Source organism: Schistocerca americana, chromosome 7 (genome assembly GCF_021461395.2).
Source record: "Schistocerca americana isolate TAMUIC-IGC-003095 chromosome 7, iqSchAmer2.1, whole genome shotgun sequence".
In the NCBI taxonomy this organism is placed as follows: domain Eukaryota; kingdom Metazoa; phylum Arthropoda; class Insecta; order Orthoptera; family Acrididae; genus Schistocerca; species Schistocerca americana.
This window is the reverse complement of record NC_060125.1, coordinates 617,484,923-617,502,336: the sequence shown is the minus strand read 5'-3', so window position 1 is coordinate 617,502,336 and position 17,414 is coordinate 617,484,923. Positions and strand designations below refer to the sequence as shown.

The 17,414-nt window shown below is 41.7% G+C and overlaps 1 protein-coding gene across 1 annotated transcript in view; it reads left to right on the top strand.

The window, feature by feature from the left end:
- The window catches only part of LOC124622459 (probable cytochrome P450 6a13), a 55,199-nt gene that overhangs the window by 27,424 nt on the left and 10,361 nt on the right, over positions 1-17,414 (top strand). The window contains exons 3-4 of the mRNA XM_047148163.1: positions 3,167-3,392; positions 16,431-16,652. Coding sequence (XP_047004119.1) covers positions 3,167-3,392; positions 16,431-16,652 — 448 coding nt within the window. The remainder of the gene's footprint in view (positions 1-3,166; positions 3,393-16,430; positions 16,653-17,414) is intronic.

Sequence of the window (17,414 nt, the reverse complement as noted above, 5' to 3'; positions counted from 1 at the left end):
GTACCGTGCCTACCCGTCACATGATGCAACACCCTTATCCACGTTCTCATGCATCGACCAAAAAAAAAAAATAAATAAATAAATAAATAAATAAAAATAAAAATAAAAAAAGGAAGAAGACAGAATATGTTATATTTTGTTGTATTTAATGTTTTTTTAACATTTTTTTTGTTTAACTAACAGTCATTTGTATATGTTTAAATGGTACCTTTAAGAACTCTTGCATAGTGAATATATATGTACTTTTAGTTTGTTCAATACAAATTACAAAAAAAAAAGTGATCAGCGCGACGGACTGTGAATCCTAAGGGCCCGGGTTCGATTCCCGGCTGGGTCGTAGATTTTTCTCCGCACAGGGACTGGTTGTTGTGTTGTCCTAATCATCATCATGTCATCCCCATCGACGCGCAAGTCGCCGACGTGGCGTCAAATCGAAAGACTTGCACCAGGCGAGCGGTCTACCCGACGGGAGGCCCTCGTCTCACGCCATTATAATTAGTGTCATAACCAAAATTTAAATTTTTATTTCTCGAGCTACAAAGAGTAAATGGTATTTACAAAAGTGCAGACTAAACCCACTCACACGGAAGTTGACTGGGACACGAACGCACGGCTTGCTCAACCTTCCCAACTCTCTAGGTAACTAAGCTCTTCTCCCAGGTGTATTTGCAAAGGTATCAAATCATTGACTCATCGATTTCTCGGAAACGGTAAGGTTTCGGGCCTGATACTTAGAAAGTAAACTCCCTTATCATCGAGTGTTCCGAGAACTGATCTGGTCCTAAGCGAATCACACATCACAACTTCTAGCCTCGATTTTTTTCTTTCTTTTTTCGTGAACGGAAGCTCTTTAACATGAGTTACTTTCGAGCGTTCCCAACTAGGATGGTAAAGTTGGTTGAAATCGATAATCGCATGTTTCTGTGTTCTGTTACTCGTGTCGTTATTCTTCTCGCTTTCTTTCCTGTGGTGTTAGTAGTTGTAGCAGTTGAGAAGGCTAAATACGATGAGTGGGAATTTCAAATTCTACATAAGATATGTAATTCATCGGAGTAGAGTCTCGCTTGTTCATTATGAGCAGTTCATGGCTTTCGTCGCATCGTTCCTTCACTACTCAGATTTCCGGTATCATTATTCAACCTGCATTTAACGTAAATGTTTTGTTACTGCTCAGGACCATTTCGACAGAAAAGAAACATTAGAGGAAGGAAACAGGAATCATTCATACTGTTTTTGTAACAATATAAGTTGGTTTGAGTTCTAGTCCCGAGAATTCCTTGTACATAGATATATAATTTTTGTTATTTTATTCATAGATGTATTTTTTCAGCATCTTTAATAAATATTTGAAAATAAAATGCTGTCGTCAGTCGCATATATATTTTTATTTCGCTTTACCCGTCTCAGCAGTTTATTTTGTCATCTTTAGAAGCCTACCAAATTGGGCGTATCATAAATCATTAGACCTTGGCCATTTATTTTGTGTAAAGAATAAGAAGTGTATTTCAAGGGCTTATTGAGTGCTGGTTTATCAGATGTTTTTATCAGATCTTCTTCTGAGAAGCATAGTGCCATGACACGTCCAAAATTATAGTATTGTAAGTGATTATCGTAAACACAGACTGGCAGATCGATAATTTACAGTAAATGAATCACATCTATGTATATGTCAAGCTGTTGAATCAGCAGAAATATACATATATAAAAAGATATAACAAGGTATGTCGTTCTAATGTATAAAAGGAAAGGGAAAAGTTTCACATTTTATGAGAGATGCTATGCAATTAAAATAGTGTCTGTTTTTCAGTGAAAACTGTTCATTCAACAAATCCTTTTAATTTAGGTAGGAATATTTATATGTTTAATATTCTCCTGTAAGGTTCACTTTATAGCCCTTGACACCAATAGGCAAAATTTTCGAACCAAGCAACGATGGAGGAAGAAGAGGCTCTTTCTCGATTTTCAGATGTTCTGCAAAAGTTGTATATGAATACCCACAGTCTTTGTTGAGCAAGCTGGTCTTAAATGCCCTTGAGGTCTGTTCTGTATAAAAACTAGGATACACTTTATGTTTTATGTATACCAGATCTGAGAAATTTGGCAGTGGTGGCTTTCTTATTATGTACATAGAGCTACTTGGCGACGTTATTTGGTGGTAAAGGACACAGTTTTGTCGTATTTCTTAAACAAATTAACTAGCTGATATGAATTGTCACGTAGAAATACGAATGTAGTGTTTTTCTTAACAGTCTTGACATCTTATAGACCAATACTGTGGTGTCACCGCCAGACACCACACTTGCTAGGTGGTAGCCTTTAAATCGGCCGCGGTCCGTTAGTATACGTCGGACCCGCGTATCGCCACTATCAGTGATTGCAGGCCGAGCGCCGCCACACGGAATGTCTAGAGAGACTTCCTAGCACTCGCCCCAGTTGTACAGCCGACTTTGCTAGAGATGGTTCACTGGCAAATTACGGTCTCATTTGCCGAGACGATAGTTAGCATAGCCTTCAGCTACGTCATTAGCTACGACCTAGCAAGGCGCCATTATCATTTGCTATATATCTTGTGATGCATGTACCGTCAGACCGATGTTCACCAATTATGGATTAAAGTTAAGTATGTCAGAAGCTACGTACTTTTCTTGATAGTATAATTACTTTACCTGTTCCAGACCTCACGCCAGCCTGCGTGAGATTAAACGCGTACCTTTCGGCTTCCTCAAAACCCCGTGAATTGGCTCCTGCCAGGCTTCCTCAAAACCCCGTGAATTGGCTCCTGCCAATTCACAACAAATACTAAGTAAGTTTCTGTAATAAACGTTTTACACTTTGCATAAATAAGTGGCCAAGGTCTAATGACTCGTAATATCCCTAATTTTGTAGGCTTCTATTGGCAAATCGGTTCTCTTTATATTACATAAACAGATGCCACTTAATCACGAGCCAGACTGCTCATGTGTTAATAGTGTGGCTCAATGCAAAACATCTTCTTCATTGATATTTCGTAAAACAGTCGCGTTATTCTGTATCCATCGTGGATAAAGTAATAGGAGTCTCATTCTTTATCGACGCACCTCTGTGGGTCGCTCTGAGTGCCCTACAGGGGAAATTGGTGAACGTTCCTTCAGAGTCTGACACAATAACAATTTACGTTGTATTGCAGGTGCGCACAGGTTACCTCCTGCACATAAAATTCCTGAGTCCCGAGGCTGAGCGCTTCTTCATGGGTGTCGTGCGCGAGACAGTGGACTACCGCAAGAAGAACAGCGTGAAGAGAAACGACTTCGTCAACCTGCTGCTGCAGCTGCAGGAGAAGGGACACGTCGACCTCGACCACGACAGTCCGGACAAGGGCAAGAAAGCTGCTCACTCCCCGGACATCGACTTCCGTAAGTACGCACAAGTCATCAACAAGTCGTACTGCCTCCAGGAGGGTGATTTTTTTTTTGTTACGAAAATGGTTAATTGAAATACTCTGCTTTAAATTCTTGAGTTATCAAGGATTATGGCCGTCTACCAGTTGCACATAATTCAGGCTGCAGTTGTAAAAGTCGATTACAAGAGAGGGAACTAGTAGTTGAGGATTCTGTAAGACAGGCTACAAGCTCATACTCATTCTTATTGACTCTACACCACAGACTTTACTATGTAACATAAATCTGAACACGATACCCTAAACTGTTCCAATCAGGAACAACTGCCAAGATGAGAAACATAGAAGTATATATCCTCGGTGTAACAACGCAGCTTAAATCACTTAATAAAGGCAAGGCCTCCGGTCCAGATTGTATACCAGTCAGGTTCCTCTCAGAGTGTGCTGAGAAAATAGCTCCATATTTAGCACTTATATACAACCACTCGCTTACAGAAAGATACGTACCTAAAGACTGGAAAATTACTCAAGTCACATCAATACCCAAAAAGGGAAGTAGGTGTGATCCGCTGAATTACAGGCCTATATCACTAACTTCGATTTGCAGTAGGGTTTTAGAATATATACTGTATTCGAACGTTATGAAGTACCTCGAAGAAAACGATTTATTGACATATAGTCAGCACGGATTCAGAAAATATTGTTCTTGTGAAAAACAACTAGCTCTTTATACTCATGAAGTAATAAGTGCTATCGACAGGGGATGTCAAATTGATTCCATATTTTTAGATTTCCAGAAGGCTTTCGACACCGTTCCTCACAAGCGTCTTCTAATCAAACTGCCTGCCTACGGAGTATCGCCTCAACCGTGCGACTGCATTCCTGATTTCCTGTGAGAAGGGTCAAAGTTCGCAGTAATAGACGGAAAGTCATCGAGTAAAACAGAAGTAACATCCGGCGTTCCCCAAGGAAGTGTATAGGCCCTCTATTGTTCCTGATCTATACTAACGACACAGGAGACAATCAGAGGAGCCGTCTTAGATTGTTTGCAGATGATGCTGTCATTTACCGTCTTGTAAAGTCATCATATGGGCAAAACGACTAACAAAATGATTTAAATAAGATATCTGTATGGTGCGAAAACTGGCAATTGAGCCTGAATAAAGAAAAGTGTGAAGTTATTCACATGAGTACTAAAAGAAATCAGCTAGATTTAGATTACACAGTAAGTCAAACAAATCTAAAGGCTGTAAATTCAGCTAAATACTTAGGGATTACAATTACAAATAACCTAAATTGGAACGATCACATAGATAATATTGCGGGTAGAGCAAACCAAAGACTGCGGTTGATTGGCAGAACACTTAGAAGGTGCAACAGGTCTACCAAAGAGACTGCTTACACTACGCTTGTCCGCCTTATTCTGAAGTACTGCTGTGCGGTGTGGGATCCGCATCAGGTCGAACTGACGGATGACATCGAAAAAGTAAAAAGAAGGGCATCTCGTTTTGTACTATCGCGAAATAGGGGAGATAGTGTCACAGACATGATACGTGAATTGGAGTGACAATCATTAAAACAAAGGCGTTTTTCGTTGCGACGGGATCTTCTCATGAAATTTCAATCACCAGTTTTCTCCTCCGATTGCGAAAACATTCTGTTGGCACACACCTACATAGGGAGAAATGATTATCACTATAAAATAAGAGAAATCAGGGCTCGCACGGAAAAATTGAAGTGCTCGTTTTCCCGCGTACCGTTCGAGAGTGGAACGGTAGAGAGACAGCATGACGGTGGTTAATTGAGCCCTCTGCCAGCCACTTTATTGTGAATAGCAGAGTAATCACGTAGATGTAGATGTAGAAAAAGGGTCTCAACAGCCGAACTGATAGTGTAGTATAATTAAAAATTCCTTTATTTGTACTGTGACATGTGTGTTCATGATTCTGATTCAACGGGAAGCACCCGACGGATGTTGATGAAGGAGTTTTCAGATATCAAAATACGTGGCACAAATGGCCATATTTTTTGATTGAAGCTACATAGCAGCTTAAAATTGATACACCTCAAAGGGACGATGGAACGTAATGAATCTGACCTTGATACGTCTACCCGATCCTGAAAAAACGATTTCTTAACAGACAGACAGACAGGCAGATGGGCTACAAAGTGACCCTTTAAGAGATCTGTGTTTACAGAGTGAGACACGGAGTTCTAAAAAAGGAAATCTGTTCATGTAGACCACAAATTGTTTTCAAAAGCTTTACCTGAAACTGTTCGTATGGGACTGAAAAGTGGGTGGTAAAAAGAACACAGAAGAAAGTAATGGAAGGTTTTTAAATTCATTGTTACAGAAAAAAATTGATATTATTTGTGTGGATCGGATAGTCAGTGAAGAGGCACTGATTCGAATCGATGAGGAGGGACATTTATGGTAGAGCTTCACAAAAAGATCTGTGAGGATGGTGGGATAAATCTATGGCATCAGGGGACAGTTATTTTTGTAACTGTGGGAAGAGCAAAGGATAAAAATCAGATCAAGACTGCAATACAGTAAGCAGTTTCAAATGGAGGTAATGTGCAGTATTATTTACAGAAGAACGGAAGAAGTGGTAAAAGCTGACCCTGAGGAGAATCAGTTTGAATTCCATAAAAATGTAGGCAATACTGACCCTACGACATGTCTCAGAAGAAAGTTAAAATAAAGGCAAACCTACGTTCATAGCAATCGTAGGCTTAGAGAGAGCTTCTGACAATATTTACTGGAATACACTCTTTGAAATTCAGACGGTAGCTGCGTTAAATAAAGGGAATGAATGGTTATTTACAATTTGTACAGAAACAAAACGGCAGTTATAAAATTCGAGGGTGATGAAAGGGAAGTATTGGTAGAGAAGGGAGTGAGACAGGATTGTAGCCTAGCCCCGACGTTATTCAGTCTGTACATTTAGCAAGCAGTAAAGCAAACCAAAGAAAATTTGGAGAAGGAACTATAGTTCAGAGAGAAGAAATAAAGTAATTGTAAGAGACAGATAAGGACATGGAAGAGCAGCTGAACGGAATGGACGTGTCAGGAAAGGAGGATATAAGATCGACATCAACAAAAGCAGAACAAGGGTACTGGAATGTAATTGAACTAAATCATGCGACACGGAGAGAATTAAGTTAGGAAATGAGACTCTGATAGTAGTAGATGAATTTTGCAGTCTGGGCGGTAATGTAGCTGATGGTGGCCGAAGTACAGAGGATATAAAATGTGGACCGACAATGGCCACAAAAGCGTTTCTGAAGAAGACATTTTTTTCTAATATAATGTAGATTTGAGTGCTAGGAAGTGTTATCTGAAGTTATCTGTACAGATTGTGGCCTCACACGGGAGAAAAACGAGGGCGATAGGCAGATCAGACAAGAAGAGAACAGAAGCGTTTGAAATGTGCTGCTAACGAATAATGCTGAATGTTTGATCGGTAGGGCATGTAACTAATTGAGGAAGTACTGAGTAGAAATGAGAAGAAAAGAAATTTCTGGCACAGCAGGACTAGAGGGATCAGCTGACATCACTCATTCTATGACATTAATGGATTACCAATTTAGTGCTGGAGGGTAGTATGGGGGGACGAGGGGTACGGGAGCGAGGGAGTAGAAATCGTAGAGGGACGCCAAGAGATGAATACAGTAAGCAGAATCAAATGGATGTTAGTTGCAGTACCTACTCGGAGACGAAGAGGCTTGCACAGGACAGAGTAGCATGGAGAGCGGCATCAGAGCAGGCCACGAACTGAAGACCACAAGAACAACAACTTATGCAGAGTTGACAGAAAATCACAAAGTTGTCTAGCGTGTAGAGCCCCATCAAGGCGGTCATTGCGTTGAAGAATACAAGACAAAATTTTTATTTTGATGGGGCCCTCAAGTTCGACGGTCTCTTTGGATGATTCGTGAGGGGTAGCCCATGTCCCGATACACAATTTATTCTCTCCCCTCTTTCCCTTAATACCCTCAACAAACAGGGCATCATTCTACAAAGCCTTCACCAATCATCTAGACTAAAAATTTAAACGTAGCATTGAATAATGACGGGAACGACTGGGAGGCAACGTGAGCGAATGATGAACGGTTTCACGAATCGCTGATTTAACACTTCACACGGAAGTTCTTATTTAATAACAATATCAGTTTTTATGTCGACTGTCATACTGAGAAATGGTTCTCATACGCGGGGGAAAGTTGGGCTCGTGCCCCTCTCCCCTCCCTCCTTACCCCTCAGGGCAAGGAAAAGATATTTTTCTTTCAAAAATATTTTAAAAAGTCGGTATTACGTCGGTTTTAACAATGTCGGAAATGGAAATTTTTGTGACTACTTATTTGCTGTTTGTTTTCGGGAATAATGAAAATACTTCACACCTCGAGGTCTAGGTCACCCCCTCCCTACAAAATATAGTATGCCCGCCCTTGAAACTGTCTTGCACTAAGGAGTGTAAATTTTTAATTATCATATTAGAACGCTAACAGGGATTTGTTAATGGTCTCATCCGTTGTTTAGACGTAGAGCATTTGGCCTTAACTGATTGTTCCGTTGGTTCTTACTAGAATATTACAACCAGTTTTAATAAAAACATACAGCAGTGGTGTAATATTCTACAGTTTTTATAATGTTAAAACCCGTTTTGTGGTTGTTACGCTATCGTCAGGTATAAAGATATATATCTGTAACTTAGTACGTGAAGATAATGTAATAGCCGAAAACCGGTTTGTAAAACAATAAATAATGTAAACTGCTACTCCAGTGTTGTGTGCTTTATTATATGGAACAATTTCATATTCTAGATTGAAATGCAAACAAAGAAATTACGTTTTGTTCCACAAATACAGGTATTTGTTTATTTCCAATTGACTTTCGCCTTTTTAGGGCGAAATCATGTGTCACGTGACTATAATCCGAGAAGGTAGCGATATTGGTTTGTTGTGCTTTTGGTTTCGGAGACTGGTTTGATACAACTCTCCGTGCTACTCTATCCTGCGGAAGCCTCTTCGTCTCCGAGTAACTACTGCACCTTACAGCCTGTTGAACGTATATAACCACTCCGTCTACAGGCCACAAGTGGCTGATCGGGTCCATCCGACCGCCGTGTCATCCTCAGAGGAGGATGCAGATAAAAGGAGCGAAGGGTCAACACACCGCTCTCCCGGTCGTAATAACGGTATTCTTGACCGAAGCCCCTGCTATTCGGTCGAGTAGCTTCTCAATTGGCATCACGAGGCTGAGTGCACCCCTAAAAATACAACTGTACACAGCGCCCAGGATGGTCTCCCATCCAAGTGCCGACCATGCCCGACAGCGCTTAACGTCGGTGATCTCGCGGGAACCGGTGTATCCACTGCGGCAAGGCCGTTGCCCGCCTGTTGCACAAGCTTACCGTGTTATCCCTCTACAATTCTTAAACCCCGCTCTCAAAATTAATTAGCCCTTGAAGCCTCAGAATGCGAACTGTCAACCGATCAGTCCTTTAAGTCAAGTTGTGCCATTACAATACTTTACCGGTGTTATTAAGGTTCAAAAATTATATCCTTTCAAAATAAAAGTATTAAAAATCTACACAGAAAGTACTGTCACGACATTAGGCAGGGAACGTCCAATTAGGTGCCCAGCGCTCGTATTATCAGCCAACTGCGTTACTAAAGTTTGTGGGTATTTCTTATACTAATGTGACACAAATGTACAGGGAAATAGTGGAGTGAGTACCAATTGCAATATAAACAGAGGTAAATGTACAAGAGATAAATTATAATATAACCATTTAAACATTACGTGGGCTGCGATTTCTCGTGAAACACACTAGCTGACACGGATTCATTACTGTCGCTTTTCTCTCTTCTGCATTATGATGACACAGAGAACTATATATTACGTATTATGATGATAGCCGAGGTGGTATAAGAGTATGAAATCACAGCTTGCAGAGAAAATTGTAACAAAACAATGCAGAATGAGTAAAGATTACATTAACGTGCACAGGCTGTTCGAATGAAGTATAATAACAATTCTAGACGTTTCAAATAGGAGAAGAGAAGTACAAGCATAAATTGTATCCGTTACATATGAATGTCAGCACAAATTGTAATGACCGTAAGGCACCGCAGGCCAACGGAGAATGTAAGAAGTCTAAAAATTATAGTGAAGAAAGTCTGGATAATCTAATAAGAGCGACAGTACAATACACATAAACATGTGTGACAATGACCGGTACGGTAACCAACACAAGGTATATATAACACGTGCCGCCCGAAATGGCCGAGCGGTTGTAGGGGCTTCAGTCTGGAACCGCGCGACCGCTACGGTCGCAAGTTCGAATCCTGCCTCGGGCATAGATGTGTGTGATGTCGTTAGGTTAGTTAGGTTTAAGTAGTTCTACGTTCTAGGAGACTGGTGACCTCAGATGTTAAGTCCCATAGTGCTCGGAGCCATTTGAGCCATATATAACAAGTATATTGCTGTACAAGTCCGTGGTATATGGAAGTGATTCGTTTGTAATTGTGGTCTGGGTATGCAGGGCTGGCTGATCAGCATGTGTGCATGTTAAAAGTGGGGATGTGCTTGGCTGTACCTAATAAACTGGAACCAAACCAACGGCAAGACCTAGTCAACAGCTTTATTGGGCGATAGGAATGGTAATGTTACTGATGACAATGCCAGTAAGACAGAGTTGCTAAAAACGGCTATCCGAAATACCTCCACCAAAGAAGTCGAAGTAAATTTTATAGAATTAGTACCAAGAACAGCTGCAACCATAAATAATTTAGACGCAGATATCGTCGGTGTAGCGAAGTAGCTTAAATCAGTTAATAAAAGCGAGGCCTCCGGCCCAGAGTATATATCAGTTAAGTTCCTTTCAGAGTATGCCGATACTATAGCTCCTACGTGGCAATCAGACACAATCGCTCGCTGGTTGCAAGATCCGTACTTGAAGAATGGAAGTTTGCCCAGGTCACAGCAATACTCAAGAAAGGAAATAGGAGTAATCCGGTGAATTACATGTGCGTATCACTAACGTCGATACGCAGGACGATTTTGTAACATACACTACCGGTCGAAGATCGTGAATTACTTCGAAAAGAACGCCAACAGCCGACACATCTTCAGAAAATATTGTTTTTGTGAAACACAGCCAGTTCATTATCCACACGAACTGATTATAGTCGACAGGGTTGTTAGACTGATTCCTTATATTTATATTTCCAGAAGGATTTCGACACCGTTCCTCACAACCGACTTGAAAGAAATTGGGTGCGCTCGAAGTGTCGATTCATTTGTGCGGCAGGATACGTGATTTTGTGATTTCTGGTCACAGTCGTAAAAAATGACGGAAAGTCATAGACTAAAACAGAAGTAATACAGGGTGATTCAAAAAGAATACCACAACTTTAAAAATGTGTATTTAATGAAAGAAACATAATATAGCCTTCTGTTATACATCATTACAAAGAGTATTTAAAAAGGTTTTTTTTCACTCAAAAACAAGTTCAGAGATGTTCAATATGGCCCCCTCCAGACACTCGAGCAATATCAACCCGATACTCCAACTCGTTCCACACTCTCTGTAGCATATCAGGCGTAACAGTTTGGATAGCTGCTGTTATTTCTCGTTTCAAATCATCAATGGTGGCTGGGAGAGGTGGCCGAAACACCATATCCTTAACATACTCCCATAAGAAAAAATCGCAGGGGGTAAGATCAGGGCTTCTTGGAGGCCAGTGATGAAGTGCTCTGTCACGGGCTGCCTGGCGGCCGATCCATCGCCTCGGGTAGTTGACATTCAGGTAGTTACGGACAGATAAGTGCCAATGTGGTGGCGCTCCATTCTGCTGAAATATGAATTGTTGTGCTTCTTGTTCGAGCTGAGGGAACAGCCAATTCTCTAACATCTCCAGATACTGTAGTCCAGTTACAGTAGCACCTTCGAAGAAAAAGGGACCAAAAACTTTATTGGCTGAAATGGCACAGAAAACGTTCACCTTAGGCGAGTCACGTTCATACTGAGTTGTTTCCCGCTGATTCTCAGTGCCCCACGCTGAACAACTGTCGTCGATTCACTTCTGCCGTACTCAATAACACAAAAAGCTTTCTGTTGAGCGGTCGCCATCTTAGCATCAACTAACGCTGACGCCTAGTCAACAGCGCCTTAAGCGAACAAATGTACAACTAAATGAAACTTTATAGCTCCCTTAATTCGCCGACAGATAGTGCCTAGCTCTGCCTTTTGTCGTTGCAGAGTTTTAAATTCCTAAAGTTGTGGTATTCTTTTTGAATCACCCTGTATTTGGCGTTGCAGAAGGAAATGTTATAAGCTCCTTGCTGTTCCTGATCCATATAAACTCCCTAAGACACAATCTGAGCAGCTTCCTTCGATTTCTTGCAGCTGTTGCTGTCACTTAGTGTAGATAATGAAAAGTATGAATTCATCCTGAAACGCTCCCAATTGGTTTGGATATTATTTATCACCGAATATCAGTGTAATAAATGAGCTACACTTTCGGTGTCCTAAAGATTAGGGGCTGACCGGCTAATACTCGTGAGGGAGTTGTTTCGCATCGCAGTTTCTGCTGCTGAATAATGCATTAACACTGTCAACAAGCCTGTATTGTAATAATAATCACTATGGTGTTCTGCTGTAAATTACGTGCTGTATTCTTGATTTTACAGAAATGTGAGGCAGTTAATTTCCTTACCTAACGTCCGTCCCCATTAGCTGAGTGGTCCGTGCGGTGGAATACCACGCCAAGGGGCCAGGGTTCGATTCCTGACTGGGGTAGGAAATTTTCCCCGCTCAGGGATCGGGTGATGTGTTGTCCTCATCATCATTTCATCCACATCTCCGACGTGTAAGTCGCCTAATGTGGCGTCGAATGCAATAAGTGCTTGCCCTCGGCGGACAAACTTCCTCGAATGCAGGACTCCCGGCCCACTATGCCGTACGCTCATTTACATTTTCTTGCCTAACGATTTAATAATGGTTACCATCATCATAGGTCGCTCTTTGCTATCTTTACAGGCTATAGCATTAATTAGCATAAAATCCGGTAAGTTTGGAAATTTGTGGCACGATCCTATGGGACGAAACTGCTGAGGTCATCGTTCCCTAAGCTTATGCACTACTTAGTCTAACTTAAACTAACTTACGATATGCATAACACACACATTAATGGTCGAGGGAGGACTCGAACCTCCGACGGGCGAGGGGGGCGGGAGGCGCGCGAACAGCTACAAGGCGCCTCAGACCTTTCGGCTACCCCGCGCGGCCATTATAGCATAAAGACATCACAGTATTCACTGCAGTCCAGTTGTAGGTGGCCAGCGCGGTTGCCGCGAAACGCGTAGTCACGGTGCGATGTAGATACTTAATAAAACACTCCAAAATAAACTCTTTTGTCACGATTGGTAAATTACTGAAGGACAACCAGCGGCGTCGAAGACACGATCAAGCGACAATACGTATGACGGACGGCCTTCCGCCATCACACCACATAACTCATCCTGCTCGCGTAGAGCTTTATTAGCGACTTCTGCCACTGTACACTGTACATTGTCTGCACTTCTCTCACTAACAATTGCTGTATCTCTCTGGCGCTCTTGGCACCAGACTGTCAATATCTAGCCTATATTGATCTGTGTGAGGGAAAACCACATTTCTGTAGGTGGTTGTGGATTCCTTACAATCCATATGACTACCAAAACGAATCCGCAGAATTACGGTTGCCCGCCAAATCACACCAATCAGAAGGTTGTGAATTCGACGAAGTGCTTATGGATTACGATTACGAGTAACTTAAATGGGAACAGTCATGCAGCCGGCCGCGGTGGTCTAGTGGTTCGAGGCGCTCAGTCCGGAACCGCGCGACTGCTACGGTCGCAGGTTCGAATCCTGCCTCGGGCATGGATGTGTGTGATGTCTTTAGGTTAGTTAGGTTTAAGTAGTTCTAAGTTCTAGGGGACTGATGACCACAGATGTTTAGTCCCATAGTGCTCAGAGCCATTTGAACCATTTGAGCAGTCATGCAGATCAGCCAAAGACTACAATTTATTGGAAGAATATCTACAAAATGAAACAGGTTTACTAAACAGACAGCCTACAGAATGCTTGTCCATGTTCACTTGTAGCACTGCTGGTCGGTTTGGAATCCGCTTCAGATAGGATTGACGGAGGTAGCTCGTTTTGTATCACCGCGATATAGGGGAGAGAATGCTATGGATATGATATTCGAATTGGGGTAGTAGTCATTAAAAGAAAGGCGTTTCTAATGAAATCTTCTAATGAAATTTCAATTACTGAAGTTCTTCTCCGATTTGTAGGCCCTCACCTACACAGAGTGTTTCCATGACAGGGTGAAAACATTTAACAGGTCATAGAGGATGCTCCACAGAAGAATTTGAGTTAGGGAACTTGGGGTCGGAGAAGGAAATAATAGGAATAGTATCAGATTACTGTGTGTTTTTTATTTACAATAGTTACAGTTAACTACAAATACCATCGTTGACACAATGAACGTACGATTTGCACTGTATCTTACAAAATGTGCTGAAACTAACGGCCGTCACCTCAATGCAAGCATGACATCAGCGAACAAGATTCACCTCAATGCAAACATGACATCGGCGAACAAGATTTTGGCTCACCCTGACAAATAACCCTCGTTTGTTTCGAATTACATTACAGGCAGGTACAATTATGGCAACTGATTCCATCTCCATATCTATTGGAGTCTCATACACTTTAGATATCCCCGTAGGAAATAATCAAGGGCCACTAATTCCATCTCCATAACTATTGGAGTCTCATATACTTTAGATATCCCCGTAGGAAATAATCAAGGGCCACTAATTCAATCTCCATAACTATTGGAGTCTCATACACTTTAGATATCCCCGTAGCAAATAATCAAGGGACACTAATTCCATCTCCATATCTATTGGAGTCTCATACACTTTAGATATCTCCGTAGTAAATAAACAAGGGGACTCAGTACAGGTAGCTACGCATGCCATGGAATAGGATATCCTCGTCCTGTCCAGCGACCTGGAGATACACCATTAGGATGGTCGCGAACATCCACACCGAAGTGAGTCGGTGCACCGCCTTGCTGTATCCGCATGGCCTCATGAACAGCCAGCAACGCAGGTAGAACCCTTCGCACCAACCTCGTAACTTCCTGGTAATCCGGCTCGTCCTCCCCGTTTCTTTCCAGGAAATAAAGAATGTACACGTAAATAAACAACACAGAACGGGTAAACTTGTACGTATGTTAGTTATAAATAAGCTGGAAAACAGTAACGCCAGACAAAGCGGTAGAAAAGTTTATTTCCATATCTCATTAAGCTGGCTTCTCCGACGCCAGGTTTCCTACCTCGAATTGTTCAGCCGAGCATTCTCGATCTCCTGCTAGATTTTCGCACGCTTTTACGGAAACGCCGGCCGCGGTGGCCGTGCGGCTCTAGGCGCTTCAGTCCGGAACCGCGAGACTGCTACGGTCGCAGGTTCGAATCCTGCCTCGGGCATGGATGTGTGTGATGTCCTTAGGTTAGTTAGGTTTAAGTAGTTCTAAGTTCTAGGGGACTGATGACCTCAGCAGTTAAGTCCCATAGTGCTCAGAGTAATTTGAACCATTTGCCTTACGGAAACACCCTACGTAGAGAGAAATTATCATCGTAAAAAAATGAGAGAACTGGAACTCGCAAGGGAAGATTTGTGTTCGTTTCTCCTCGGCGCTGTTCGGGAGTGGAACGTAAGAGAACCAGGCTGAAGTAGGTTCGATGAATCCTTTGCCAAACAACTGCAGACTGCACAGTAGTCATATAGTAGTAGATGTACGATAAGGGTTTTGGGCCAATATCTCTAGAGAGGTGGTGAGAATATACGAGATGACTTAGCTAACCTGTGCACATCGAATATTTCTAGAACCGTTAAATTAACGTAATTCTGTTTTCACCGAGATTAATTGTAAGGGAATCCTCACAGAAGGAAGTAGAATATCACGACACAGGTGTATAAATTACAGAAATATCGCTATCAAATTCGCTTTTTCATACGAAAATTCAGACTTGGAGAAGCAGGCAAGTCCTAAGTTCTACATATCGTAATTTCTCCGAAATGACACATGAAACTTGGCACACAGTAACTAGATTTATTTTGTCTCTTTGCGGTTTACAAGACACACAGCAGAGTTTAATACAGTTCAGCTTGAAAAACCTTGAAAAAACTTGTAAATAATGCAACTACATGCAACAATATACTAGACGTAGTTTCTTATAATCAGAGTGAGAATAGAATTATGGTATCATTAAAGGTTCGGCGTGTACGAGACTCATTTCATAAATTCTGCCCACTGTAAGTCAGAATTGAAGAAAATAATTTATTTTACAAAATATCTCTACAGGCCTTCAATATAATCTCCATTCTTTCATCTGACAGCTTCCCAACGCTATGGTAACTTTCGTGTTCCGAATAGGATCACCTCCGTTCTGCCAAAACTTTTTCCACGGAGTTTTTTCTCGGGAAACAAATCAAAGAGTGACGGCCCCATATCAGACCATATAGTGGATGGGGTAGTATTTCCCACCCGCATTTGTCGACTATTTCACTGGTAGGGCATTATGCTGTGTTTCATTATCGTGCAAAATGAGCGGCTATTTTTCTCGTCTTTTAACGTTTCAAATTTGATTCTTAAAACTGAAGCGACAGGCGTTCTGGCCTTATATTCAATTTCCTCAAATATTTTTCCCCGAACGTCTCTCAAAATAACATTAACAACAACCTGAGAGGCGTAGTTGATAGCCTTCCACTTCTCCGGTTGTCCTCAGTGTTCACCATACCTTTACGGAAACGAGTACACCACCGTGATAGTCTGCTAAGCTCCATTACAATATTTTATACAAACAACGATTCAGCAAGACTTTGCTATAGATGGACGAATGTCTGAACTGCTAATTTATTTTGTGAAAGAAACTAACTGAGCGTCGTGTAGAGCTCTACCAGACTAACGTCGGTCTACCTTGTTTCAGCGTTCACAGACAACCTATTCGCCGCGCAGTGCTTCGTTTTCTTCGTGGCTGGTTTCGAGACGTCTTCCACGACAATGAGCTTCTGCATCCATGAGTTGGCAGTCAACCCGGAAATCCAGGATCGCCTCAGGGCTGAAGTCGACAGCGTGCTGAGCAAACACGGGGGCAAGGTGACGTACGAAGCCGTACAGGAGATGACTTATCTGGACATGGTGGTCGCAGGTGAGGCTGCCCCTATTCTTATAAGGAATTCTCCAACCACCGAGTTTAAATACACCTGTAGAAAGTGAGAAAATTACGCCTATAAACACGAGCCATGTGAACACAATGATAAAAAGCACCTGGTTTGTAAGCCGACTGGCACTGTGGAGATAGTGAACTCCGACAAAAGGTGATGAATACGACACTTGTCAAAACATCGCAGAATCTCAACAATTTCACCCTGTTGGAAAACCGAGATTTTCATTCACACCAGTTAACACAATATTTGCCGTGAAACTAACGAGCGACGATTAAGGAAATGATTTAAAGCACTGCGCTGTTGACAGATATGAGATCAGTTTACTTTTTTTGTTATTATTATTATTATTGTTATTAAGCCCCTCCACAAGTTCGCTGCTGTCCTCTATATTTTCCTATCAATAACTACTACACGCAACGTTCTCTACAAGTTGTTGTGTATATTCTAGTCCCAGTGTCAAGGAAATTTTTCATGTACGCTGAAGTAGAAGTCTCACTGACCTGTAACACCTTGTGGTAAGGGCCATCCGTAGACTTCTTTCCACACCTATTCTCTAGAAGTTCTTTGTTTCATACTTCATTTTCCCACATAATTTTTAAGAACAAAAGCAAACTGGTGCTTTTCATTTATTATTAATTTTTAAAGTTCTTCGATATCACCACATGTCAACTGTTACCAGATTCTGCTTGTCTATATTTGTGACTGTCCATGGTTTACTTCTTTGACTGGTGTATGCGAATCGA